Source organism: Chlamydomonas reinhardtii, chromosome 14 (assembly GCF_000002595.2).
Source record: "Chlamydomonas reinhardtii strain CC-503 cw92 mt+ chromosome 14, whole genome shotgun sequence".
NCBI classification, from domain to species: domain Eukaryota; kingdom Viridiplantae; phylum Chlorophyta; class Chlorophyceae; order Chlamydomonadales; family Chlamydomonadaceae; genus Chlamydomonas; species Chlamydomonas reinhardtii.
The window spans coordinates 1,199,106-1,224,398 of record NC_057017.1 but is presented as its reverse complement, the minus strand read 5'-3'; the positions used below and the strand labels follow the sequence as shown (position 1 = coordinate 1,224,398).

The window sequence follows — 25,293 nt, the reverse complement described above, 5'->3', positions numbered from 1 at the left end:
GCAGGAGTGAACAAAATGATTGTGACCAGTCAGCCCTCTGCATGGCTCGGGCTCGTGCGTGTCATTACAGACCAGGCCCGTCAGGTCTGCCGGGGTTTCCTACCATAACCCATCATACCCAAGCGCCGCGTTGAAGCCATGGCCGCTATGTAGCGCCTGTCGGGAGCTCTTCTCCTAAGTGTGATGTGCGTGGGCATGTCTGGGGATGCTCGCCGAGATGCCCGCAAGGCGCCGCTTCAGTCGATTTTGCGTGCCCGCCCAGTGAACCCGCTCCTGCGTCCGGCTCTCCAGGTCATACACTCATTGAGTCGCTTTCAACACAGTCACCCTGTCTCCGTCTCTCCTTCACAAGTACTCCAAGCAAACCGTCAGGTACCCGCGCCGTTGACATCTGCGAGCCCGCCCGCCCAAAGCGGGAGAACTTTAGGGAATCACTGGATCACCGCTGGAGCGCAGCGACCACAAAAAGTAGATAGCACTGCACATATGAGCGTAGCCACATGGTGCACCTGATATTACGTCGCCAACAACCCCTTGCCGACGTCCAGGTCCTTCGGGGGTATGTTGCGGCCCCACCCAGTCTGAAGTCGTGTGGTTTCAAGCTGTCTGTGCGGTGCAAAGGCCCGTGGGTGGGGTGGCGGCACCGAAGGATGGTGCGACGGCAACTCACCGCGTCAGCCACCACTTGGCCCGGCTGTGGTGCATGCGAGCTATAAGTGATTCTTACGTGTGGAACCGTAGCGTCGTCCGTTTCTCACCTGCGTGCCAGCTCCGTGCACTGACTGTTACCCCCTCCCGCACCATTCAAGCCGTGCATAGGTCCTGGACCCGCCTGGACTTCCCCCCTGGTCCCCGATGCCATGGGCCTGCCTCCCGGCAACCTGTGTCTGCATTGTGGAGTCACAGACAGGCGCTCCATGCTTATGTTCATTGTCCACCGCATCATCCCCCAGTCTCAGGGCTACTCAAATAAGAGTTTGGGGCTCTGCGGCATGGGTGGCCCTGCCCGTGTGATTGCGGGGGCGTCTCTGTGCGAAAGGCTGTGGCGGCAGTAACGCGTATGTGTCCATGTCCTGTGACGGTGGGGACTGAAGTCCGGATAAACGGATGACACGAACCCTATTGTACCACGGTGGTCAGGTCGCCACCTCGCCCCCATGCGTCTTGCCTCCCTGTACTACGTGTACCTCACAGTCATTGGCTGGGCGAGATTGCAGCACCGACACACCGACACACGGTCCTCATCGCGCCCCACCTGCCAGCGACAGCTGGGAGCGGCGAGCGGCGACTCGCCCCATCATATTACCTCAGACTCCATGCTGAAACACGATAGACCTGATTTCTTCTTTTGATGACGACTTGCATGATTGCAGGACAGATAGTTGAAATTTGCAAATAGGACACACTCGCTCGAGCCGAGAAATTGGAAATAGCACCTTACTTATCGAGATTTCTTTATGCCAGCTTAACCCAAGGATGGCCACGGCGGCTGGCCGCTCCAGAGAGCCGACGCCCAGCACGATGCGCACCTGGCACGTAGTCGCGCTCGCTGCGGTCGTGCGGGCGGTGCTAATATGCTGGGCAGAGTACCAGGATAGCCGGATGGCCGTCAAGTACACAGATATCGACTATGTCGTCTTCACGGACGCAGCGCGGTTCGTGGCGAACGGGGGCTCACCCTACCAGCGCGCGACGTATCGCTATTCGCCGCTGCTAGCGTACTTGGTGCTGCCCAACATCTGGCTGCACCCGGTTTTTGGCAAGGTGTGCTAGTCTTTGTAAACGCCGTGTGGGACGCAGCGTGGGGAAGGGTCCGCCCCTTGCGGTTTAGGCGGGGGGGGGGCGGGAGTACGGGGTTGTCAAGGCCCAGCCTGCAACAAAGGCGAGAGCAACGGGTGCCCACCGAATCACAAAGCCCGGGCACAGCCTACCATCATGGGTCTTTACATGGAATGAGACGCAGCACCTGCGCGCGTCACGCCGCCAACGCCCCGCCCACATCTGCGTTGCTACCCACGCCCCATCGGCCCATCCACAACAGGGCTGCCCCACCCCACCACCTGACGCCCTTCCCAAACCCCTCTCCCAAACCTCACGCTGCCTCCAGGTGCTTTTCTCCACAGCCGACCTGTTGGTCGCGGGCCTCCTTTCCCACCTGCTGCGCGCAACCGGCGCCTCGCCGCGCCTCCGCGCCATCGCCACTGCAGCCTGGCTGTTCAACCCCTACACAGCCACCATCAGCACGCGCGGCAGCTGCGACGTGCTGAGCGTGCTGCTGCTGCTGGGCCTGCTGGTCATGCTGCTGCATGGAGCTGACGTGGCGGCGGGCGCGTTGTACGGACTCGCCGTACACTTCCGCATCTATCCCGTCATCTACGGACCGGCTATCGTACTGTTCCTGCTGCGACGCGCCGCCGTACGGCAGGGCCTGGTCCGGCTTCGCCCGGGCAATGCCAGCAGCAGCAGCAGTAGCAGCAGCAGTAGCACTGGAGGCGGCGGGAGGGGCAGTCTGCGGCAGTGGGCGGGGGCGGTGCGGCCGGCGGCGGCGTTCTGCCTGGCGGCAGCGGCAACGTTTGCGGTTCTAGGCGCCGCGTTCTATTATTTGTACGGGAACGCGTTTTTGAATGAGGCGTTCCTGCACCACCTGGGTCGGAAAGATCCCCGCCACAATTTTTCGCCATACTACTACCCAATTTACCTGCAAGGCTATGCCGCTGCTGCGCCCGGCAGTAGCAGCAGTAGCAGCGCCGCCGGGCTTGCAGCCGGCGGCGATGGGGCTACATCCATGCCGCCGCCACCGCCGCGCCCGGGCCAAGATGGGGCGGCAACAGCAGCAGCAGCTGCTGTTGAGCTGGCGGCGCGACTGCTACAGCCGCTGTGGGGCCTGATGGAGCGGCTACTGCCGCTGCAGGAGCCGTGGCGGCTGGCGGCGGCGCCGCAGGCGGTGGCGCTGATGGCGCTGTCAGCGGCCTATCACGCGGACCTGCCCTCCGCCTGGCTGCTGCAGGTGGGCGTGTGGCAGGGAGCACCGGTGTGGGCGTGTGCGCGCGCGTGTGTGTGTCGTGTGTGTGCGTGTATATATGTGTGTATATGTGTGTGTGTATGTGTGTGTGTGTGTGCGTGCGGGGTGATCTCATGTGCGCGCGTGCACGAGAGGATGAGGTGCTGGCATGCTCCGAGGGCAGAGGGCACGACTCATCAGGGGAAGGCTTCTGCCAAAGAGGAGCGAGGCTCCGCCCAATGCACCCACCAACCGCACCCTCCAACGCATCCCCTGCCCCCTTCCTTCATTGGTTCTTCAGACCTGGGCCTTCGTGACCCTGAACAAGGTGGTCACGGCGCAGTACTTTGTGTGGTACCTGTGCCTGCTGCCGCTGGCGCTGCCGGCCCTGGCGGCGCAGACGGCCGTGCCCGCGGCGGCGCTGGTCGGCGGCGGCGCGGTGTGGGTGGCGGCGCAGCTGCACTGGCTGGGCTGGGCGTACCAGCTGGAGATGAAGGTGGGACAGCTAGTTGCCGGGAGGAGGAGGAGGAGAGGGAGGCAGGCATGGGAGATGATACTGGATGATACGCAGGCGGAATGCTGCGGGGACGGGCAGGGGGGGACGGGCACGGGGGAACGGGCAGGGGGGAGGAAGGCTTGGCTTAAGGATGAAGTCGGGGTATGGGGTAGGGGCACAGTAAGGATGTGGGCTAGGGAAAGGGCATGAGGGTCAGGAAGGCAGTTGCAGACGGCAAAGGTATTGGGTTGAAGCGGGGCTGGACGGCTGGGCTGGTGGCATGGTAACAGACGGCGCCAATTTTCGCGCAGCGGCCGATCGGTGTGGCCTCCAGGCAGGCTCCCTGTCACACCGTGCGCCCCTCTTTACTGCCACGCCGTGCGCCTCTCCTCCCCCGCAGGGCCGCTCTGTGCATGTGGGGCTGTGGGCTGCCGGGCTGGTGTTCCAGCTCGCCAACACCGCCGCCGTCGTGCTGCTGGCGCGGGCACTCAAGGGCGCGGGTGCGGCGGCGGCGGCGGCGCCCAAGGCGGCGGCGGGCTCCGCGGGCCCGCAGGCGGCGCCGCTGACGGCAGGGCATGGCGATGCGGCGGGCGTGGAGGATGAGGGTGGCGAGGATGAGGGCGGCGAGGGTGCGGGCGGTGAGGGCGGTGGGCGGCGGCAGGTGCTGTCGTTCCTGGAGGCCAGCCTACGGGTGCAGGGTGTTCTGGCGCCGCCGCCGGGGGGGCAGCGCCTGGGCCCCGGGTTCGTGTCGCCGGAGCGCAAGCAGCAGTAGCGGGCTGGCCAGGAGCAGGCGGGCTGGGCGCATGCAGGCTGGGAGCGGGCACATCAGGAGCAGGCGGGGCAATGGCGGACACAAGCAGGAGCCTTCATTCCATGCACACGCAACGCAATGCCTTCATTTCATGCACCCACAACGCAATGGTGGCTGTGGACCCTGGGTACCTCTTGACCACGGCGCGGCACGGTCTAGGTTTGCAAGTACAGTTTCGCACCGTGTCCGCCTTGTCTGCATGCATGCGCCAATGCATTGGCCGTACGAACACATCGCACGTGCACGTGTACGAACGCATCGGACGGACTAATGAACGAGATTCGGTGCGGCAACAAGGGCTGCTGCGAAGAGTAGTGGCCGCAGCCGTATGTGTCCTAAGTGGATGGCGAATCGCCATGCCAGCCAACCGGGTACACACATACCGCATGCGCACCCCAGCGTTTCAGCAGGTGGCAAGCGGCATGTAAGGGCAAGATAGGGCGGAGCTGGCAGGGGCAGGCAGCGCGGCTGGTGTGAAGTAAGACTGAGCAGGCGTGGTTACACACAGGGACGGGCTGGCGCCGTATTTGCGGCTCTGTGTGGCGGTGTGGCCCCTGTGTGTGATTGTTGTGTGCATGCTGCAGTGCGCCATGGTCGCACCTGTGTGCTGAGTTGTTGACGGCGTTGGTAGCAGCAGTGGGCTTAACCGTATAAGGGCGGATGAGGTGACGGGCGGATGAGGTGACGGGGGCAGAGTGCTACTGAGGCCTGCGTTGCAATAGTAGCAGCCCAGCAGGCTAGGTGCAAAGGTGTTGGCATGTTGATCGTCGGTTGCACCCAGACCTTCAGAAGGCAATGTCGAGTCCGGTATGCAACATCGTGCGTTGTGTCCGTTGTCCACTCATGCTCATGCTCATTGTCTACGTCTCAGGCCAGATCAGCAAGCCTTTCAAATCACTTCAATCCGAAGGCGTCAGAAGTACTCGACAAAGTGACTGACCTCATACAGTCATACAATATCCTGCAAACGCTCTCTACCTGTGTCCATGCCATTCGTCATGCACTACGTCTGCCTTGCTTGCGGCAACAGTGAAGCTTCCCGGTCCGTAACTGCTCCACTCGTCTCCAAACGAATACGGTAGCATGTCGCATTCACCATACACTTCCCACGCGCCTCGGCCTACCCAAGCGCTGCAGCCGGCATTGCCGCCTCCGTTCCCACCGCCTCCGCCTCGCCACCCGGCGCCACCTCGCCAGCATCACTGCCACCGCCAGCACCTTCGCTGCCGCCGCCGCCATCATCGCCTCCCGCAGCTGCCCGCTGCCTTGCCTTCTGCCGCTGCTGGCGGCGCCGCTGAGTGTTGCTGATGTTGCCGCTGCGCTGCCGCCGGCCCCCAGCCCCATCGCCCCTACTTCCGACGGCACCGGCCCCCACAGGCCCTCCCGCCCCCGAGCCCCCCGCCCCCGCCCCGCCGACGTCCCCACTCAGGTGCAGCAACGCTGCCACCGCGGCCTGCTCCCCTCCCTCAGTCATAGCACCACCTCCTCCTCCTCCTCCAGCAGCCCCACCGTCGCCCGCACCCTCCGCCGCTTGGCCCTTGCCGCCTTTGCCGCCGCCACGGCGCGGCTGCCTCCTCCTGCCGACCGCCGCCGCCGCCGCCGCCTGCACCGGCTGCGCCGCCGCCGCAACTGGCGGCGGCGGCGGCGGCGGCATGAGCCCCAGCTGCACGGCGGCCTGCCGTACCACGGCCTCACGTGACTCCAGCGCCAGCTCACGGGAGGCGATGGAGCGCTCGCGGGCGCCTACCGCCTCCTCGCGGGCGCCCACCGCCTCCTCGCGGGCGCGCACCGCCGCCCCTTGCGCGTCCAGCGCCGCCTCCCGCGCCGCCAGCTCGGTGCGCCAGCCCACCTGCCAGCAGGTGTGGGGAAGGGGAAGAGAAGGAGGAGGAGAGGAGGAGGTGGGGGAGGAGGAGCAGGAGGAGGAGGAGAGGAAGAGGTGGAGGAGGAGCAGGAGGAGGAGGAGAGGAAGAGGTGGAGGAGGAGCAGGAGGAGGAGGAGAGGAAGAGGTGGAGGAGGAGCAGGAGGAGGAGGAGAGGAAGAGGTGGAGGAGGAGCAGGAGGAGGAGGAGAGGAAGAGGGGGTTAGGAGGACTGGGGCATGGCCGCAGGGGGGGGGTAAGAATGCCGCAGACATACCCCACCCTTCAAATTGAAAGAGCTTGACGAGAGCGTTCAGAATCCGCTTTCAGAATTTTGATCAGGGTAGTAATTGCGGAGATATGGGCCCCCAAAGTTCAGGGTCGGTCGTCGGTCCCCACGGTCCCCAAGGTTTCGTCACGGTGTGCCGGAAACTTTCGTCTGGGCCTCATAAGACAGCCGGGCAAGCCCAGACCGTTGCCCAAAGCGTGTAATGGATGCTTTTTACGGCTGGGAAACGTCAGGAGCCTACCAAAAGACGAAGGGCTACCGCCCGTCAACACATGTTGGGTTGGGATGTTGGGGTGCGACATGTCTCGCCTGACCAGAACGTGCCACAAGTCGCGGACCGGTGCTTGCGCGCCGGAGGAAAACGCACGTGTATGTCCCATGCGTAGGTAAGTCTCGTAAGCGTGCTTTACACGGGTGCAACTGAACGGCCGCAAGATGTTGACAACATGTCGACAACATGGCTGTGGTCAAGACGCGCCCGACGAACTTTCCGTGTTTACATGCTAATAGAGCTCGCTGAAAGCAGTCGTTTGACACCATCCTGGAAGAAAACAAAGGGGGTTTAGGGGGTGTACGGCACGGTACGGCACGGTCGGTCGTCGGTCAGGGGGGGTCGGGAGGTTTTGCGGGGTGGGGTCTGGAACTATTGTTCGTACCCCCCCCCTGATGGCCGTATGCATGGGAGCTTGCTTTCCTGAGTTAAGGTATGAAGAGAAGCCGTGGACGGAGTCGGCAGGCTGCCTGCCGCTACACAGGCCCCAGCAGCAGAAAGAATACAGCGCCGTCACTTTTACCGGCTTCGTATTCACACACATACGATACACACTCACGCACACGCACACGCACACACACACGGTACATATGCACGCACACGCACACGGTTGCTCGCCAAGCCATGCTATCCAAGCCCACCTCCAGCCGTTGGTTCAGAGACGCCAGTCGCACCGCCGCCGCCGCCTCCGCCTGCCAGCCGCCGCCGCCGCCGCCGGCGCCACCGCCGCCAGCACCCTCTGTGCCTGGAGCACCACCACCAGTTCTGCTGCCCAGCCTCCCGGCAAGCCGCTCCGAGTCGGTTGCTGCGCCTGGGGGCGTGTCTGGCGCCGCCGTGCTGGCCTCTGCCGCCGAAGTTGGCTCCGCGCCCTCGGCTGTGCTACTGCCATCCCGTCCAGATCTGAAGCCACCGCCACCACCACCATCACCATCATCGCTGCCGCCGGCTGTAGCAAGGGCCGAAGGGCTGGCGGGCTCTTGCATCGTCAGATGCGGCGCTGCGGAGGCGAGCGGCCCGCCTGAGGGAGCGCTGCTGGCGGCTGTAGCTTCGGCCACGGGGCTAGGAGGGCTGGCTGTAGCAGGCGCTTCAGCTGGGGTTGGTGCTGCGGGTGCTACTGCCGCTGGTGCGGGTGGCGAGGAGGGCAACTGCTCCATCATGCCGCTTTCAAGCAGCACGGTGTCGGGGTCCGGGGCTGTGGCAGCCATGGCGCGATGATGTGTAGTGGCGGGCAGGCTGCGGGGCGGCGAGCCGGTGAGCGGCAGCAGCGAGGAGTGTGAGTTTGAGTGTGTGCGAGTGAGACTGAGTGGTAAGCAGGGCTGCGTACAGGATTCTCCGGCTGTCGCAGGCCAGGGCGCGGGCTGGCGCGGCTGTGGTGGGGCTGTGCAAGAGCTGACGGGGACTTAACGCCGGACCTGCTCGTGCCCTGTCGCCAGCCCGACATCCCGACGCCATGGGCACCACTGCCGCACTGCGGCACTGACCCTTCCCCCACTAAGACCCGGTGGCCCAGCTGCGCCACGATGCGCCACTCACGTATTGGTGTATCCCTCGATCACCGTCCGCGGGGAGCTGCCATGGCTGACCGGTCACGCCAGGTCGCCAGGTCCAGCAAAGCAGGGTGTCAAAACCCGGGCGGCGCCAGTAGCTAGAATACCGGCACGCGAGGGTCGGGCCGAGTGGTGGACGACTCTGTTTCTGTCGCTGTTCTGCTGCCGTCACAAGCGTCGTCGTTACGAGCCTGCTGCAGCTGCGCGAGGGGCGGGGTGCTGTAAGCTATGAGGTACCGAAAGCGATCTGGGTTCAGATGGAGCGGCGCGCAATGACGTCGCTGCCATAACGCTTCCTTGCCGTCCTCTCCCGCGTTTTGCGTGCAACGCCCGGCACAACGCCTCCGAGCAGCTTCAGTGCTTGCAGCAACATCACGCGCGCACTTCCGCGGCCTCGAGTCCAAACGTGGCTGCCAGGTCAGGCGGGACCCGCGGGACCTCAGGCACGCCCCTTCACCCCGCCTGCCCCCACACTGGCCCACACACCCAGACCCAGACCGGACCACTGGCAGACCGGCAGCCAACCATGGCTAAGATGGCCCATCCGGCTATTCACCGGGCTCGCGGAGTGCACCTCTATCCCGCTTGTAATAGGGGGCACGGCGTAGCCACACGGTGCCGTTGCGAGTAAGAGTACCCCAACGTCCAGCCTGCACCTCCCGCCGCCAACCCCTGCCTCTCCCCCCGCCGCACCTCCAGCCGTCATCCTGCACGGCAGTCCGCCGCAAGTCTTGCCCTGGGGGCCTCCGTTGCACCCGGTCCGAATCCGAATCAAACAAGCAAACGAACGCAGACATTGCTGCGGGCGTTCCCGAACAATACTCAGCAGGTTTTTCCGTATGTGCAAGCCTGCCTCCCAGTGACCCCCAGCTCACCCCACCTGCCGAGCACCTCCCGACGTCAGCGGTCTGCCGCAGGACCCCAGCCCCAGGACTGCACCGTCTGCTAGATGTGCGAAACTCAAAACGCAAAGCAAAACATAGTGTCTTGAAGCGCGCTGTGACTCCGGCTCCCATGCACCGCCGATCACGCCTGGACCATTGCGGGGCCTAGCGGTCCCTCAGCCCTCTCTCAGCCCTCTCTCGATCCCCATCTCTCATCCACTCTCCCACCCTCCAGCCACCGCCACCCTCAAACCATCACTCTCGCCCGCTCACTCTTTCCCCACCCCTCAGCACGAAGTCCCTTTCCCCTTTCCTTTCCCTTTACTGCACCGCCACCAGCTCGACGTCGAACTCGAGCGTGGCGTTGGGCGGGATGCTGCCGCGCACGCCCGAGGTGCCGTACGCCAGCTGCGGCGGGATGCACAGGCGGCGCTTGTCGCCCACACGCATGCCGTCCACGCCCAGGTCCCAGCCCTGTGAGGTGGTTGTGGTTGTGGTTGTGGTGGTGGGTGCGGGTGATAAGGATGCGTATGTATGTGAGGTGCCAGGGCCAGCGCGCTTGTGTCAGTGCCTGGGTGATAGGGAGCGTGTGATCGAGTGCCCCCCCTCCTCCTCCCCTGCCCCCTTGACCTTCCTTCTCCTGCCCTGCCCCCTCCTCGCCCCCGCCCCCTCCTCCCCTCACCTTGATGACCTCCCCCACGCCCAGCCGGAACTTGAAGGGCTGTCCGCCGCTCTTGTCAAACACCTTGCCGTTGTTCTTCAAGCGGCCCACGTACCGCACCGACACCTGCGCCGAGACACACACACACACACACACACACACACACACACCGGGGTCGACGCGGCTACAAGACGCTCGGTATCGGTAGGTATCCGTAAGTAACTCCGTCGCGCCGTCTGGGCGGGCTTCGTTTTGTTGTTTTCTTTTCAACACACACACAAACACAAAAACATACACACACACACACACACACACAGACGTGCACTGGGTAAGTATGACTATCGGGGTCGACGCCGCAACACGACGTGTAGGTATCGGTAAGTAACTTCGATGCCGTCTGGCCGGGCTTCATGGTGTACTTACAAAAACACACATGCACCGGGTGTCAACAGCCAGCACGCGCCTCTCCTCCGCCACGTGCACAAGGCGAGTCCCGCATTCAGGGGCGCATCCATCGTGAGGTCTGCGCCTCGTATCAGGAGCGGACGCTCGGAGCTGGCCGGGAGCTGAGCCAAACCCCGGCCGTGGCCAGACCCTGCGCAGACCCCAGCCCAGCCCAGCCCAGCGCCGCCTGCACGCCCCCGTCTGCCCATCAGCCCACCTTGTGCCCGGGCTTGGCGAGCTTGCCGTTGGCAGGGCCCATGGCCACGTCTTCAATCTGCGTGGCAAACAGAAATAATGCCCAGGCCAGTCAATCTAAGGTGCATGTGCGTATATCAAGTTTGTGTCGTAGTGTGTGGCTGTAATGGCCAGTAAAATGGCCTGTGTGGGCCACCAGGAAGGGCGGCCGCCGCCGCACTGCGGCCTCGGCCCCTGGTCATGTGCGGACACGCCTCCTGGCCCGGCGGCAGCTGCCCGCCGCGCAGGTGCCTCGTGCTGGCAAGCCCGTGTGCCGAGCACGGAGCGGTTGCCCACGACCTCTACCGCTTCCCGCACCCCACACCCAAACACATCCCCCATGCACACCCTCCCGCCATCCCGCTGCCGCCAGCCAGTCAAGCCTCGGCTCCCATCTCCACAAACATGCACACACACACACACACACACACACACACACACACACACACACACACACACACACACACACACACACACACACACACACACACACACACACACACGGCGCTGTGCTGTGCCGCAGCACGCCCCTGACCCGACCCGCCCCCATCCCTCCCCCCGTCCCTCTCCACAGCACACCCGCCTCGAATCCGTTGGGGTGGCGGCGGATGGCGCCCTTCTTCGGCGTCTTGCCGTCCGCCTTGGCGTCCGACTTGGGCTCCGCCTGCTTAGCCTGCTGCTGTTGCTGCTTGGGCGTCTGCTGCTGCTCCTGCTTCGCGTCCTTGCCCTTCGCCGCGGGCGTGGGCTGCTGCTGCCTGCGGCCCGGAATACACAGGGTTGAATGCGGCAAAGGCCCGTAGTGACGTTATGACGTAACATTGAAGGGGCCTTGCGCACTTGTGGGAAGGCAGGAGAGGGAGCCTGGGCCGCGCGCCGCCTGTCCGACCCGCCTGCACACCTCCAAACCGGCAGCTTCATCGTCACATCCATCGGCACCTGCCCGGCTGCCCACCTCCATGTTGGCGACCTCACCATGCATCCCGAACCCCCGAACCCCCCCGAACCCCGAACCCCCCGAACCCAAAACCCAGCCCGCGGGCCCTCCCGGTCCTTACCTCCTTCCTGCCTGGCGCACCGCCGCCAGCCCGCACCCAACCTCCCAACTCCCAACTCAACCGACAGCCTGCTCAGTCGTGTGGTCCTGCCCGGCCGCCTTGCCCGCACCCGCACCCGCATCTGCGACAGCACCCGTACCCACACATACCCAGCCAAGCAGCCCACCTTTCTGTCTACATCACCCGCACCCGCACCCATTGCCCGCCCTTCCGCACCCGCACCCAATCAATCAAACCCGAACTCACCCGACCGCCTGCTTCTTGGCCGAGGGCTCCTCCTTGCCCGACTGCTGCTTGCCGCCGTTGGCAGTGGCGGGCGTCTCCGCGGGCCGCTTGGCGCCGGCCGCCGCCGCGGGCGCTGGCGTGTGCTGCTTGGGCTCCTCCGCCTTCTTACCCGCCGCCTTGCCCTTGGCCTGCTCCTTCTACACGAGGAACACATGCAACGCACATGCGAGGAAGCAAGGTCGGCTGCCTCACATGACGTTAAGCGCAAGCGAGTTGGCTCCGTGCAATACCGGTACCTTTCCTTTGTTCAGAGCACCAGCAATTTCGCTTTCGAGCTGGTGCCCTAGAGCCAGTTGGTGGGCTAGGGCATATTGGCGCCCTTCCCTTCCCTTGCCTTGCATGCTGCAAAAGCACCATCAAACGCCCTCCCCTCCCCTCTTCCTCCCTCCGCCCCGCCGCACCTGCTCGTCCTCCTCCGTCACCTCCTCAATCACCACCTGCGGCTTCCGGCGGCCCGGGTAGCCGAACATGTCAGCGTCGCCGTCCTCCGCGTCCTCGTCCTCATCCTGGCGTGGTGGGCGGATTACATTCATGACTAGTTAAGGAAGTGATAGACGGTAGACAAACTTGGGGAACAGCATTCGGGAGGGGAAAGGGGGAGAGATGCGGTCAGACACGTGCCCTCGTTAGCGAGCCGGGAGAGGCAAGGTTCAGCTTCTTCATCCCGACTAAGCTGCCCGAGGGCACCGACGACACGGGCAGCCCCACACGACCTCGTGTGCCGCCATCACCCACACGCCTGCAGGCCACAGCCCCCAACCCAGCCGCGGCCCGCCCACCCGCTCTCGCTCCTTCCACCCTCCCTCCCCCCGCCCACACGCCGCCCTCCCTCTCCCCCCAAGCCCCCACCCCAGCCCACCTCGTCCTCATCCTCGTCCTCATCCTCATCCTCCCCATCCTCGTCCTCATCGTCATCGTCGTCGTCGTCATCGTCGTGGTCGCGGCCCATGAGCGCGGGGTGACCCATGGGGAAGCCCAAGTGGCGAGCCAGCTCCTCCTCATCCATGCCCTCCTCATCCTCATCATCCTCGCCCTCGTCCTCATCATCGCCCTCCAGGTGCTGTGGGGGCAGCGCGGTGCGGGTCCGCGGGTCGGGCCCGAGCCAGGAGCGGAGACGTTAGGAGGAGCTTGTGGGGCTTGGGGAGGAGAGCACGGGAGGAGAGGTGGGGCTTGCACAAGCGCACACCGGCACCGGCAAAGGCGGCAGCGAAGGCGCCAGGGGAGGGCAGCAAAGGCCGACCCTGCGCATCTGGCGGCGCGTCGCCTCCAAGCCCAGCGGCGCGCGACCCGAAGCCCCAGTGCCGTGCCAGTTGCTGTTGTTGTGGGGACGTACGTGCCGAGCCTTTGTGCCCACCACGCCCTGCCCCTGCCCCTTCAGGCTTGAGCTCCGCACCCGAGACAGTCGGTCCACCCATCAAGCCTTGTACGCGGCCCGCTCGCTTCAACACGACCCCTGCGTGCTTCAGCTCGTGCCGCCGCCACTGCCATGCGCCACGCGCTTCAACGCGCCGACGCCGCTGCCCCCTGCGCCGCCACACGGTGTGCCCTCCCCCCACACAACACACACACACACACACACACACACACATACACACAAGGAGGTGCGGCTTCTAGGGCCAAACCGACGTCTCACAATATAGACAGAGGTGCGGCTCTTAGGGCCAAATCAGTGTCTAACCACAATAGATGGAGGTGCGACTCCTGTGGCCAAACTGACGTCTAACGCTACGCGTAGGCTTGGGAGACATGTACTGCCAGACCCATGCGCGACAAACAAGGTGCTAATGCGCCCCTGGCACTAGCAACTACGGGTTGTCCGGATACACGATCACGTGATCTGATAAACAACTGTAAACCGTTGTCACACAACACACACACACACACACACACACACACACACACACACACACACGCACGCACGCACGCACGCACGCACGCACGCACGCACGCACGCACACACACACACACACACACACACACACACACACACACACACACACACACACACAACAGCCCGCCCACATGCAACAGCCCACCTGTGCCGGAGTGTAGTAGCCCGTGAGGTGCACGGGGTGGTTGCCGATGATGGAAAACTCCGAGTACTGCGGGAGGAGGTGGCCGTAGCAGCAGGGGGCCCGACAGGATGGATGCAGGTTAGCGGGCAGTTGGTGCGCACGGCAGTAGCAGCGGGCGGCAATGCCGGCAGTAGCAGGTGCTAATCCCGCCGGCGAGTCTGACCGGAAGCCTTATACAGAAGCTGCATGCTAGTAGCCACGTTTTGCGGTATTGGCGACGCCGCCGTCGCGCCGTCACCGCCGCAGCTGTCGGCAGGAAAGCGTCAACGGGGGTTGCCTTCTAGAAGACTATGACCTGCGGCTGCGCGCCGCCGCCCTGTACATATGGCCTAACACGCTAGCGCCGCGGACACGCACGGCGCGCGCCGCTATATTCGCACCTGCGAGAAGAACATGTCCAGGAGGACCGTGTCCTGGCGACCAGCGGTCAGCGTGCACACGATAATGGGGTCATCTTTCTCATCCGACTTGACCGCCACCGAAACGCGAACGCCCTCCTTAACAGTGGGCTCCAGAGCCGCCTGCGAGCAATCGCGGCAAAGTGTCGGCAGTTTGTCAGTCAACACAAGGCCTTGTAACGTTTGGACAGCGTCAATATAGCATGCAAATACAAAGCAACAGTTCAAGCCTTGACTTGCCTGCGAGAGGTGCAAGTTCCAGTCCTCGGGCGGCGGCACGAACGCATGCGGCTTGCCCGGCTTAACTACTGCGCCCCAAAACGCCATTTCAGTGCGTTATAAAGTATCCCGGGTTGGCGGCAGCGTCTGCTGTTGTCGATCAATGAGGGTCTTACTACTCTTGAAATTAAGTTATGTAATAATTACGCACGCTTTCCAGGTATCCTACGCGGAACACTGCGGGCCGATTCATGCGGGGTTTGAAACCTTGCATGGCCCATGCTGCGGCACCGCAAGTGCCGAACATGTTGCAGGTAGTCGAGAGACCAGCATGAACAGATATTCATTTGTATACGTGACACTTCGAAGCAAATTCCTAACTGATACCTAATGCATGCATACTAGGGGACTGCCTTGGCACCGACGTCGACTTCTTGAAATTCGTTGCAGAGGCAGTCGTAGAAACAATAACTTTATCCACATAGGCAGTGGCTATCTATACCGTGTGACGCAATTGGATTCACGGTCGTCCCCTGCGACAGAAGACGGAGAGTCACCCGCGACTACCTTCTGCGTCGCGCCCGTATGCGACCACAGCCAGTATAATTGTTGTACCATAACTCACGTGGATAGCTTGAACTTAACTGCTGCACCAAAAGCACACGGAACCAACGCGACCCAGAATGCTGCCATGCTGCTCGAGCGCCTTCTGGGGTGGCTCAGCGAAGGAAAGGGTGAGCATTGCGGTATTCTGGCATAGGAACGATGATTGATGCTGTGGATAAGCAAAATGGAGTCAGGCCGCATCAGGATGTCAATGCGTGGCGCCCCGCCGTTTTCATGAGCAGGACCAGGCGCTACTCTGGGACCCGCCTGACCTGTCTGGATGGCTCGACAAAGAAGGTGAGCAAGCTGGGCCGCGAGGCAGTTCCCATTACATGTGGCCCTTCCTCTCCTGGCAATGGCGCCTGCTCGGATACTCACGGGGCCGCTTTGCGTGCTGCCGGCTGCGGGGCGCACGCGTACTTCGCAGGTCGCAGGAGTACAGCATGGAAGAGGCGTTTTTTCATCCTCAAGGTGCGTTGCCGGGCTTTTGACAGTCGGACGACTTCAAGGCGATGTTAATGCGGGCATCGCAAGGGACGCTAACCGGTACCCGTGCCCAAGCAAGCGTTGTGCACTCGTTGATAATTACGGACAAGCGCAAAAAGGCGCGCATATGCATAGCAAGGATTCCGTCGGCTTACTTGGCGGCCGCTCAGTTCTAAGGTGCCGGGCCCTTCGGGCGTGCCTTGCGCAGCCGCCCGCCGCCGCTGTGTGGGCACCCCATTCCCAGGCTCCCAGCCCAAATCAACCCAACCGCACCCATCCCACAGCAAACGCATAACACTCAACCTAACCGACTAGTCGGTTAGGTCACTCACCTCTTTCCATTCAATCCTTCCCAACCGACATGAAACAGGGCAGCAACTTCTTCTGGTTCGAGGGCCAGGGCGGCGGCGTCAGGCCGCGCGGCTTCATTGCCCTGGAGGGGAGCAGCGTGGCGTGCCGTACCGTGGTCAACCGCACAGGGGAGAAACCCTTTGCGTTGACCATCACGCTGCCACCTGAGGCGGCGGAGGGCGGCGCCAGCAGGCCGCACCTCACCGTGGCCGCAGTCAGCGAGGAGCTGCAGGTAGGTGCGCCTACCTGTGTGCGGTGCGCGGTGCCGGGGTGGTGCGAGTCCGGGGGAAGGCGAGCTGTAGCCGCATCCTTCCATTGTAAGGGTGTCAGCATGTGCCCCGTGCCCCGTGCCGGCTCGGCTCCCTTGCTGGAATGCGGAGACGCAGAGAGCTGCTGCACCCGCAACCAAGGGGCTGGGTGTTGTTATCCGGGCTAGTGCCTGGCGCGGGCGATGGTGACCTCCACCGCCGGCTTCTCGTCGCTTCTCACCAGTCGTCTCCGCTCCCCCGCTCATGCTCCCAATCCTGCGCGCTCTGCCCTCGCCTCGCCCTGCACCTCGCAATCTCGCAGTCGCTGTGGTTCCGCGCTCTGAGCCAAGCCGCCATCCCCCGTCCCGAGCTGCTGGCACGGTTGCACGAGGAGGGCAGGTGGGCTGGGGCGTGAGCCTTGCCTAAGGGGCTGCAGGATCGAGGATGAAAACGCACGTTGTTTCTGCCTGTGATGGTGGTGATGCACATGACCAACTTTGCATTCACTGCGTGCAACTACGGTATGGCGCCTATTCGCTGTCAGCCTGTCAATGTGTGGTGCCTACCCGCCCTCACCCCAACCTCAACCTCCCGGCCACACTTCCATATGCGGGCCACGTGCAGGCTGGAGGAGGTTACTGGCGGCCCGAGCCGCCGCCCCACCACCGCCGCCGTCTCTGCATCACCTCGACCTAGCGGCATGCCAGCCGCCTCGCCCCTGCTTTCCGCCGCCGCCGCTTCGGCCGCCGCTTCGCCGTACCATGCCCAGCACTCCTTCTATGCGGCCGCTGCAAACGACGGCGACGCCAACGGCCGCTCCTCTCGCAGCCGACTGCTGTCGATGGGCAATGACGATGAGGCCCGCTACGCCGCCAGCGACGCCGGCGGCGGCGGCGGCCGCCGCGGCCGCCACGGCCGGGGAGCAGACGACTTTGACACGGCGTCGTCTCATGCGGCGTCGGAGCCGGCAGAGGTGCTCCGCACGCGCCGCATGACGGCGGCGCCAGCCGCCGGCGGCGGGGCGGGACAGCACGCGCCGCACCGGCAGCACGCCAGTCGTTCAGAGATGCCGGCGCAGCCTGGCCCGCGGGCCCTCGGCAAGGGCAAGGGCTCATCGCCGCTGCGGCGGAGCGAGTTCTCGTTTGGCCTGCGGCCCGGCTCTGACGCGACTGCGGCGGCCATGGGCGGCGAGCGGCAGGGCGGCGGCGGCACACGTCGGCCGACCAGCCACAGCCGCCACCCACGCGGCCGCGACGATGAGCGGGAGCCACTGCTGATGTCGGAGGAGCACGACGGTGGTGGTGGCGGAGGCGGCGGTGGAGGCGGAGGCGGAGGAGGTGGAGGCGGGGGAAGCAGCGCCGGCGGCAGCGTGGCGAGGTTTTCAGACGACAAGCTGCCGTACCGCGATGATGACTACGGCAACAGCAACGGGAACGTCGGTGATGGAAGGACCTCCCGTGCGCACGTGCGCCGTAGCACTGCCACTGCCGCCGCCTCTGGCAGCAGGGGCCGCGCCGATAGCCACAAGCGCCCCTCCACCATCCACGAGCGGCCGCGGCACAGCCACCATGTCGGCCCCAGCGATGACGACGACGGCAGCGAATACCGCGGCAGCAGCCACCTTTATCGCCAGGGCCTGGATGACGCTGACCACTACCGTGACGGCAGCAATGGGCGGGGCGAGCGGGTCGGGGACCAGGCTGCTACCGAACGCGGCGGCGGCGGGCGCAGCCGCCGTACCCAGGCCTCAGTACGGCTCCTTGACGGAGCAGATGGCTGGGAAGGCGGCGGCGGCGGCGGCGGCGGCAGGTCCAGCGCCGCCGTCGGCAATGTTCGTAAACACTCGGCCATGCCGGTGGAGCCGCCACCGCCGCGTCGCAACTCCATCTCGCCGCCAGCGGCCCGGTCGCGGCGCCCGACGGCGGCGGCGGTGCCGCTGCGTGTCGAGTCGCCGCCTCGTGCCAGTGACACCCGTGCTGGCGGCGGTGGTGACGGCGGTGGCGGCGGGACGCGCGCATCCAGGCTTGCCAGTGGCGGCGCCGGCGCCGGTGGATACTACCACGGGCGCAGCTATAATGAGCACGGTGGGGGCGGCAATGCCGGCGGTGCCGGAAGCGGCGATGATGATGCCAGCGCCAGTCTGATGGAGGCGTACCTCACGCATCAGGCGCCGCTGGCGCAGCGGGCGACGGAGACGCTGGCGGCGGCGGCAGCCGCTGCTGCCGCCGCCGGCGTCAGGGAGGAGGCCCGGGCCTCGGCGGCGGCGCAGGCTGCGGCGGTGGCGCACAGCCGTCGCGCAACGGCCGCCGCCGCGGCGGCGGCGGCTGCTGCCGCAGCCCGCCCTTCGGCTGCAGCTGGCGGTGTCACCTGGGCGGCTGACATGCAGAGGCCCAGCTACAGCCACCCAGCCGCTGCTACAGCCGGCGGCGGCGGCGGCGGCGGCGGCCGGCACCGGCCGGAGTCCGTTGGATCTTACGGCTCCGCTGCTGACGCCATGGCCGTTGCCGCCGGGCCGCCGATACCCTTGCGCATGAGCGGCATTCCGCAAATCAGATCGGGAGGCCTGAAGCATCTGGACATCCTTTCCGAGCAGCTGAGATCTGGATACCTTGCAGCCGCTGCCGCCGCCACCGCGGCCGGGCCGCCGCACAGGGGCAGTGGTACCTACGGCGCCATCGGGCAGCCGCCGCGCGGCAGCAGCAGTGCCGCCATCGCCAACGCTACAGCCGCCGCCGCGGCAGCGGCTGTAGCAGACAAGCTGGAGGGCCGGCTGTCGGGATTGCAGCAGACGGTGGCGAACGTGCAGGCGGCGCTGGTGGACTTGGCTGTAGCAGCTACTGCCGCCCAGCAGCAGCAGGCGCGCCACACGGCGGCGCCGCCGCCGCCGCCGCAGCAACAGCAGCAGCAGCAGTTGATTCCGCTGCAAGACTTTGGCGGCACGGGGCTGCCGTACGCGACCGGCGGCGCCGACGGCAGTAGCGCCAGCGCGCGGCACACAATTATGACGACGGCTACTGCCGGTGCCGCAGCCACGCTGGCGGCGCGTGAGCAGGAGCGCGCAACGCTGGTGCAGATGCAGCAGACGCTGGTGCGGATGCTGCACGAGGGCGGGAGCGAGGTGGGCGGCGGCGGCAGTGTCACTGCCCGTAGCTCCACACGCTCGCTGCAGCAGCACGGCTACCACCACCACCAGCAGCAGCCGCAGCATCCTCCGCAGCATAGCATGCCCAGCTTTGGCGGCGCCTGGGATGCGCAGTCTGCGCCGCCGCCGGCCACCGCCCAGGCGGCCAGCCACTACCCGCCCAGCAGTCCCCCAACGCCGCCGCTGGTACCCATGCCAGCTGGCGTGGAGTACCGTGCTGCTGGCTCTCCGCCCGCGCCGCCGCCGCCGCCGCCGCCGCCGCCGCCAGTGGCCTCCGCGGTGGCGCACATGGCAGCAGTGGCGCCGGCAGGATTCGACATGCGGTCTCAGATGTTGGAGCAGATTCGTAAGAAGGAGGAATTCAAGTTCCGAAACCATGTACGGCGTGAATCCCTGGCGCCAGCCTTGGCCGCCGCCGCCGCCGCCGCCGGGCCGGCCGCCTACTATCAACACCACGAGCCGCCGGCCACGGCAGCAGCCGCCGACTACTACCACGCCACAGGTGCGCTGCGTGCGAATCCCATGCGCCTAGCTAGCATTACTGTATCCCCGCACGCGTGCTGGAGAGCTTGACACACCCTGCTGGCTGGGGTGTGTGGGGCATGGCTCCTGGAATCGCATAGGTTGCATGCGACATTGCCTTGCGGCACTTGCTATGCACGCAGTACCCACGCACGTACGCACTCTCGCACGTTATTCTGGAATGGGCCGCGAGAGGGACTGACCGAGTCTGCCGCCTGCTGCCCAGGCGGCCTCATGCAGGTGGCCTAGGTGCCGCAACGCCCAGTGACCGCCGTGAGGAGGGACGGCACGGTGCTACAGCCCCTGCAGCAGCAGCCCCTGCAGCTGCTACTGCCAGCCATGCAGCGGCAGGTGCCACGGCGGACAGCTGCGAGCCGCCCACGCCCACGCCGACTCGACAGAACGTGCCAGAGGGGCATCTGGACCCGGCGGCGCCTGGGAGCGGTAGCAGGAGGGATTATTACTTGGGAGGAGGTGCCAGCGCAGCGACGGCAATAGCAGCGCCGTCGCAGCAGCACGGACCACAGCCGCCGCCGGTGCAGCCGGCGGCGGCTGTAGCACGTCGTCCCTTGTGCGGCGCTGGGGAGCAGGAGGAGGAGGAGGCGGAGCTGCTACAGCCGCCCGCCGCCATTCCCGTGATGGCGGAGTGGCAGTACAGCCCGCAGGTGGTGGGCGCGCTGGCGGCGGCGCTGGGCGCCTGGCGCACGCGCTACAGCTCCAGCGGCACCTTGCGCGCGTAGGCAGGCAGCAGCAGCAGGGCTGCGTGTGCGGGGCTGCGATGGCTGGGCTGTGGGGATGGGCCGATGGGGCCGTGTGGGCGGGGCTTTCGAGGTGGTTCCGTGGAAGGCAGCGGGCTTGTGTGGGCGCGGCTGCGTGGTCGGGCTTACGAGGTGCGTGGCTCCTTGGAATTTAGCGGGCCGTTCACGGGGCGTGCGGCAGCTGGCTAGCTAGGCGGCCGCGTGGATTCCAGTATCGTTCTTGGGTGCATGGGAAGGAGCGAGACCTCATTGTTTGTGATGACTGATGAGCGAGTGATGAGCGTTGTGCCTAGCCTTTAGGCGAGCCCATGGCCGGCGCTGCTGTACGGTGTGTGCCATGTGTGCGATGCTGAGGACCAGACTGGGCTGGCGACCCGGCATGGCGTGACTCCGGTGAGGGACTGAACTGTTAGGGACTGGACGAGGGAAAGCGACGGATCCCATGCAGACGGCTGGCGGGCTGTGCGAGGATTAACAATTGTCAGGAAGGACTAGTGCCACCGGTGCCTTTCGCACAAACTGAAGACGGTGCGCTGGCTCGGCGCGAGCTGGCATAGGCTCGATGGGCGGGGCGAAGGGCGGCGGGCCGCGGCAGGCCGCGGGCGGGGTGGGACTCAGATAGTCGTTGTGACTTGCGGGCTTTGTAAATAATGTTGAAGGATTCCATGTTACGCAGCCGGCCAGCCGCGCCTTTCATGCGACCAGCGCACGACTGGAACACGAAATGACATTGCAGGACGCCCCAGGCCTACCTGCAGTGCCCCAGCCACACACGTACACACATCCTGCTCACGCTGTGCCTCGCAGCAATTTTGCCTTTTCCTCAGAATCAAGAATATCAGCAGCAGTACTTCAGCCAACCCAAAGTAGCAAGCGGATGGCGAGCATACCGCATCAGCACTCCCTTGTGCGTGGGAAAAACCAGGATGCGCCTCCAGACAATGCATGAGCTAGCTAACCCGTGCGGCGCGCCAGTTTTCCGATAAATTAGCTGGGGGTTTAGCGGGTCAGAGCCAGAGCCTTGGCGGTCTGGTTGGTGATCAGGACCTGCGGTGGGTTAGATGCGGGCAGCATGGCACAGCAGCGGTGGCAAGGGCGTGAGGGGCAGCAATAAGACAGGAGGCACACTACGCAACGGCGCCAGCAAGCTCGCTCAGTGCGTGCGTGTATCGCAACCTCGGCGCTTCGCGAAGACACGCGCGCTTGAGGAGAGGTTGAATGATATAAATTAATGGATATGCAGTTTAATCTGGCCGTGTGAGCTTGTTTGGCTATTGTGGATCTTCGTCCACCACGCCCCGGAGGGAGGCAGACACGAACCGTGCCAGGTCCGGTCACCCGCCAAATCGTGACATGCAGTGTTGCAGGCGCATGGCACTTGAATTATGAATGCGACATTACAAGAAGGGACAGTCCGAACAAGCAAGGTTGCCCAGCACCCAGGTCAGGAGGCTGAATTATGGCTAGCTAGCTATCCTCACACACAGCCCATTCCAAAGTGCTACCCTTAGCACCGCCCACCGACGTACAAAACGCAGGGCTAGCATGCCGTCTGCCTGTTCCCGCTCCATGTCCCGCGACCCTGAACAGCGAACCCGCACCTGCAGGGGTGCTGGCGCTCCTATTTCGCTTGCTCCTGCTCGTGTGCCTGCGCCTGCGCCTGCTGCCGCCGCCGGCCTCCAGTCACGGCCCGCAAAAGCCCCTGCGCCGCCGACCCCGCGGCGTCCAGCGCAAGCGACATGATGGGCTGCCGGAACACCACAGGCTCGTAGCCGTCGCCCTGCGACAAGGGATGCGATTCGTGCAGGTTCATGCGACGTACACGCAAGGGTTGGCGCGGAGAAAGGTGGATGGGCGGGCGACGCGAGGCCACGTGCAAGGGTGCCCGGGGAGTGGCCTGTACGGTGGCTGTAATGCTGTCAGAATGTACGGCAGCTCCGGGGCGCGCGACTGAAGTGCTGTACGGTATGCGGGCAGGTTGCTGCAACGCCACCCAACGCCAACGCCTTCCCCATCCCCTCCGGTCCTTGACCTCTGCCGCTGCTGCCAGCCCTTCCCCGGGTCCCCCGCCGCCCACGCGCACCTGCAGCGCCCAGTCGTGGCTGTACACGTGCACCCGCCGTGTGTGTGAGCCATCGCGGGGGTCCGCCAGGGGCAGCCCGGCTTGCGTCTGCCGCCGGGACCATGGAGTGGCAGGCCGACATGAGTGAGGGGGGAGGCGTGGATGGAGCGCGCCATGGGCTCAAGGCCGTACGCATGACAATGGCGCCAGCGGACAGCTACCAAGCCCAGGCGGGGCTGCTTGCAAGCCAACCCGCCTACCAAATGCACAATGTACATTTCCCGCGCGCAGCCCAGTGGTTTCGTCACGTGTCGGGAGGCGCTGCCGGTGCGCACGAGTCAAAACATGCTGTGAGCACACGGGGTGCCGAAAGCGGGGCACGGGCGCGGTGACCTACCCAGGCCAGAATGCTTCCCCGCATGTTGTAAACCTGCAATACGTTTGGGTTGGGATTGCGCGTAACGGTGTTAGTATCATACCGTGATACCCTCCTTGTGAACACTGTGTGTGTGGACAGCTCGTGCCGCCTCCGCCGCCCAGCCACACGCACCTGCAGGTGCGGGTGTCGCCGCCGCAGCTTGGCAGCGTACACGCCGCTGCGATAGCCGGCGGTGCTGCGAGTGCCGAAAGCCAGGCCAGGTGAGGAAAGGGAGGGCATGGGCATCGTGTGAGCGATACTGTGCACGCAAGCTATGGCACGGCACGAACACAGATAGCACCGGACAAAGCGCCCAGGACACACAGCCAGAGCGTAGACCCTCTCCGCTGACTCAGGCTAAAACACAGGCTTGAAACAGCCCTGTACACCAGATAAGAGCGCCAGCCCTGGCTATGCGCAGGGTGCAAACCAGCTCAAGCCGTGCTGCGCGTCAAAGCGGTCTTGCCGCGCCCCTTGCCCCTACCCACCAGTAGCAGACGACCCTGCGACAAGGAACACACGGCGGGCATACATGTTACTAGGGGATGCCGCACGGCGAGGGACTGAGGGCACGGATTGAAACAATTACGAGCTCTGCCGGCCCAGGCCGCCCACGGCTATCCTCGTCGCAGTATCAACATGCGTCATCAGGTACTCTCACTTGGTGCCGTGGAAGCTCTCTGGGCCGCGCGCCTCGAATTGCTTTTGCGTCAAAGTGGTGGGTCCCGGCAGGACAGAAACCTGCGCATTACGGCCGTGGGTGGCGCGGTGGTGCAGCAGCCCGTCAGCGGTGAGCGGCTGCGTGTTTGACTGTGCATGGTGTGACGGCGATGGCGTACGACAAGAATATCATCTGGGGTGGCGGCGCATTGTCGCAGCACACGGCGCGGGAGCGCGGCACGGTACGGCACGGCACGCAGGCGCTCGCGTGCTGGCTTCCCCACACACACCTGCTGCTCGGCGTGACTGCGCACGTCCACCAGCACCACTGCTGGAGCCCCCGACGGCCCTGCCTGCTCCTGCCCTTGACCCTGGCCCTGACCCTGCTGTGGGTCTCGCAAGCTCTGCAGGGCAGACACAAAGTACAGTCACGATGTAAGGCTCACCCTATGGCAGGCATCGAGGCCGTTGCTGGGACAGAGCAGGATTCCTGTTCCCGGCGCAGACGGGCTTCCCTCATGGCCGATGGGGCCGTGCCTGCGCTTCCCCACCAAGCCCCCTTCGCCCGCGCCGCCAACGCCGGCGCCAATGGCGAAGCGCGACGAACGCGTCACATGAGCTTGTCGCATCACTGCCCAGAACTCACCTGCTCTGACACCCAGCTGTGCACCTCCTGCGCAGTCACCTCAGGCACCTGCATGGGCGTTTGGAAATCCTCATGCGTCAAGCTGATGGGGATGAGAGCGCAGGCCCGCCCGACGCGCACTCGTTCTGGTATGAGCCTAGTATCAGCGGGTGACTCACCCCATCGAAACGGTGTGCGAAGCCCTGGGCAGTTGAAACAGATGTACCACATGCATGACCACAGTTGCATTACATGAGTTGGGCAAGGCGAGGTGTGGTGGGGGGATTATTGCGGTGAGCGACGCACAACGTCCAGTGCGTTTTGTACCGTAACCCCCGGGCGTGTCCCCCGTGTGCGTAACCCCTGCATTCCGCCCCATGCGGCGCGCCCACGACGGCACCTACGACCCCACCCTATATAGCTCGTCCAGCTTAGATGCGAGGCCGACCACTTCAGCGGCCGCATCCTTACTGGCCGACGGCCCACGCGACATGGGTGCAGCGGCGGGGACTTCGAGGCGCGGCTGGCGCCGCACCTCCAGGGGCCCACAGCACCGCTGCCGACCCGCGCCGCTACGTGAGGGTTTGTTGGCGAGCCCCCGCGTTTGGCAACCAGTAAAGAATGTTACACTTGGAGATATTGTTGCTATCGTATGTGGTTTAGATGCTGCAAGCTCAGGTAGACGAAGCGCGCAAGGATGTTGCAGCGCCTCAAGCCAATTTGGTCAAGCGCCTGACTTAAATGTACAGAGTGAGTCCGGCTACCATAAATAAGCTTTGAACTGGGCTGTACAGTGGGACTCAAGAAAGCGACCGGGCGCCCATCGCATGCGAACGGTCGCAATCGTCGGACATATGCAGCCGGCGCGCCTCCATAGGTTAGTCTGCC

The 25,293-nt window shown here is 64.8% G+C and overlaps 5 protein-coding genes across 5 annotated transcripts; 2 read left to right on the top strand and 3 right to left on the bottom strand.

The window, feature by feature from the left end:
- Positions 1 to 1,340: 1,340 nt before the first annotated feature.
- Positions 1,341 to 5,156, top strand: CHLRE_14g616200v5 (uncharacterized protein). Its single transcript, XM_043070090.1, has 4 exons — positions 1,341 to 1,764; positions 2,108 to 3,007; positions 3,303 to 3,497; positions 3,898 to 5,156. Exons 1-4 carry the CDS (start codon positions 1,522 to 1,524, stop codon positions 4,267 to 4,269), a joined length of 1,710 nt encoding a protein of 569 aa, XP_042916763.1. The 5' UTR covers positions 1,341 to 1,521; the 3' UTR covers positions 4,270 to 5,156.
- A 2-nt stretch (positions 5,157 to 5,158) lies between these two features.
- On the bottom strand, positions 5,159 to 8,460 carry CHLRE_14g616151v5 (uncharacterized protein). The gene is made up of 3 exons (XM_043070089.1): positions 8,259 to 8,460; positions 7,367 to 7,958; positions 5,159 to 6,157 (listed from the first exon to the last, which is right to left on the bottom strand). Exons 2-3 carry the CDS (start codon positions 7,928 to 7,930, stop codon positions 5,429 to 5,431), a joined length of 1,293 nt encoding a protein of 430 aa, XP_042916762.1. The 5' UTR covers positions 7,931 to 7,958; positions 8,259 to 8,460; the 3' UTR covers positions 5,159 to 5,428.
- A 48-nt stretch (positions 8,461 to 8,508) lies between these two features.
- On the bottom strand, positions 8,509 to 14,750 carry CHLRE_14g616100v5 (uncharacterized protein). Its single transcript, XM_001698960.2, has 10 exons — positions 14,549 to 14,750; positions 14,291 to 14,431; positions 13,872 to 13,937; positions 12,695 to 12,895; positions 12,237 to 12,341; positions 11,797 to 11,972; positions 11,079 to 11,250; positions 10,479 to 10,535; positions 9,839 to 9,943; positions 8,509 to 9,630 (listed from the first exon to the last, which is right to left on the bottom strand). The coding sequence occupies exons 1-10, from the start codon at positions 14,633 to 14,635 to the stop codon at positions 9,478 to 9,480; spliced, it is 1,263 nt and encodes a 420-aa protein (XP_001699012.2). The 5' UTR covers positions 14,636 to 14,750; the 3' UTR covers positions 8,509 to 9,477.
- A 160-nt stretch (positions 14,751 to 14,910) lies between these two features.
- On the top strand, positions 14,911 to 21,299 carry CHLRE_14g616050v5 (uncharacterized protein). The gene is made up of 7 exons (XM_043070088.1): positions 14,911 to 15,261; positions 15,376 to 15,430; positions 15,561 to 15,604; positions 15,990 to 16,202; positions 16,541 to 16,617; positions 16,843 to 19,862; positions 20,109 to 21,299. The coding sequence occupies exons 1-7, from the start codon at positions 15,211 to 15,213 to the stop codon at positions 20,129 to 20,131; spliced, it is 3,483 nt and encodes a 1,160-aa protein (XP_042916761.1). The 5' UTR covers positions 14,911 to 15,210; the 3' UTR covers positions 20,132 to 21,299.
- Positions 21,300 to 21,308: 9 nt separating this feature from the next.
- Positions 21,309 to 25,160, bottom strand: CHLRE_14g616000v5 (uncharacterized protein). Its single transcript, XM_043070087.1, has 11 exons — positions 24,818 to 25,160; positions 24,585 to 24,608; positions 24,427 to 24,474; positions 24,071 to 24,184; positions 23,782 to 23,861; positions 23,609 to 23,623; positions 23,253 to 23,316; positions 23,100 to 23,132; positions 22,724 to 22,810; positions 22,242 to 22,420; positions 21,309 to 21,687 (listed from the first exon to the last, which is right to left on the bottom strand). Exons 1-10 carry the CDS (start codon positions 24,896 to 24,898, stop codon positions 22,262 to 22,264), a joined length of 705 nt encoding a protein of 234 aa, XP_042916760.1. The 5' UTR covers positions 24,899 to 25,160; the 3' UTR covers positions 21,309 to 21,687; positions 22,242 to 22,261.
- Between the last annotated feature and the right edge of the window lie 133 nt (positions 25,161 to 25,293).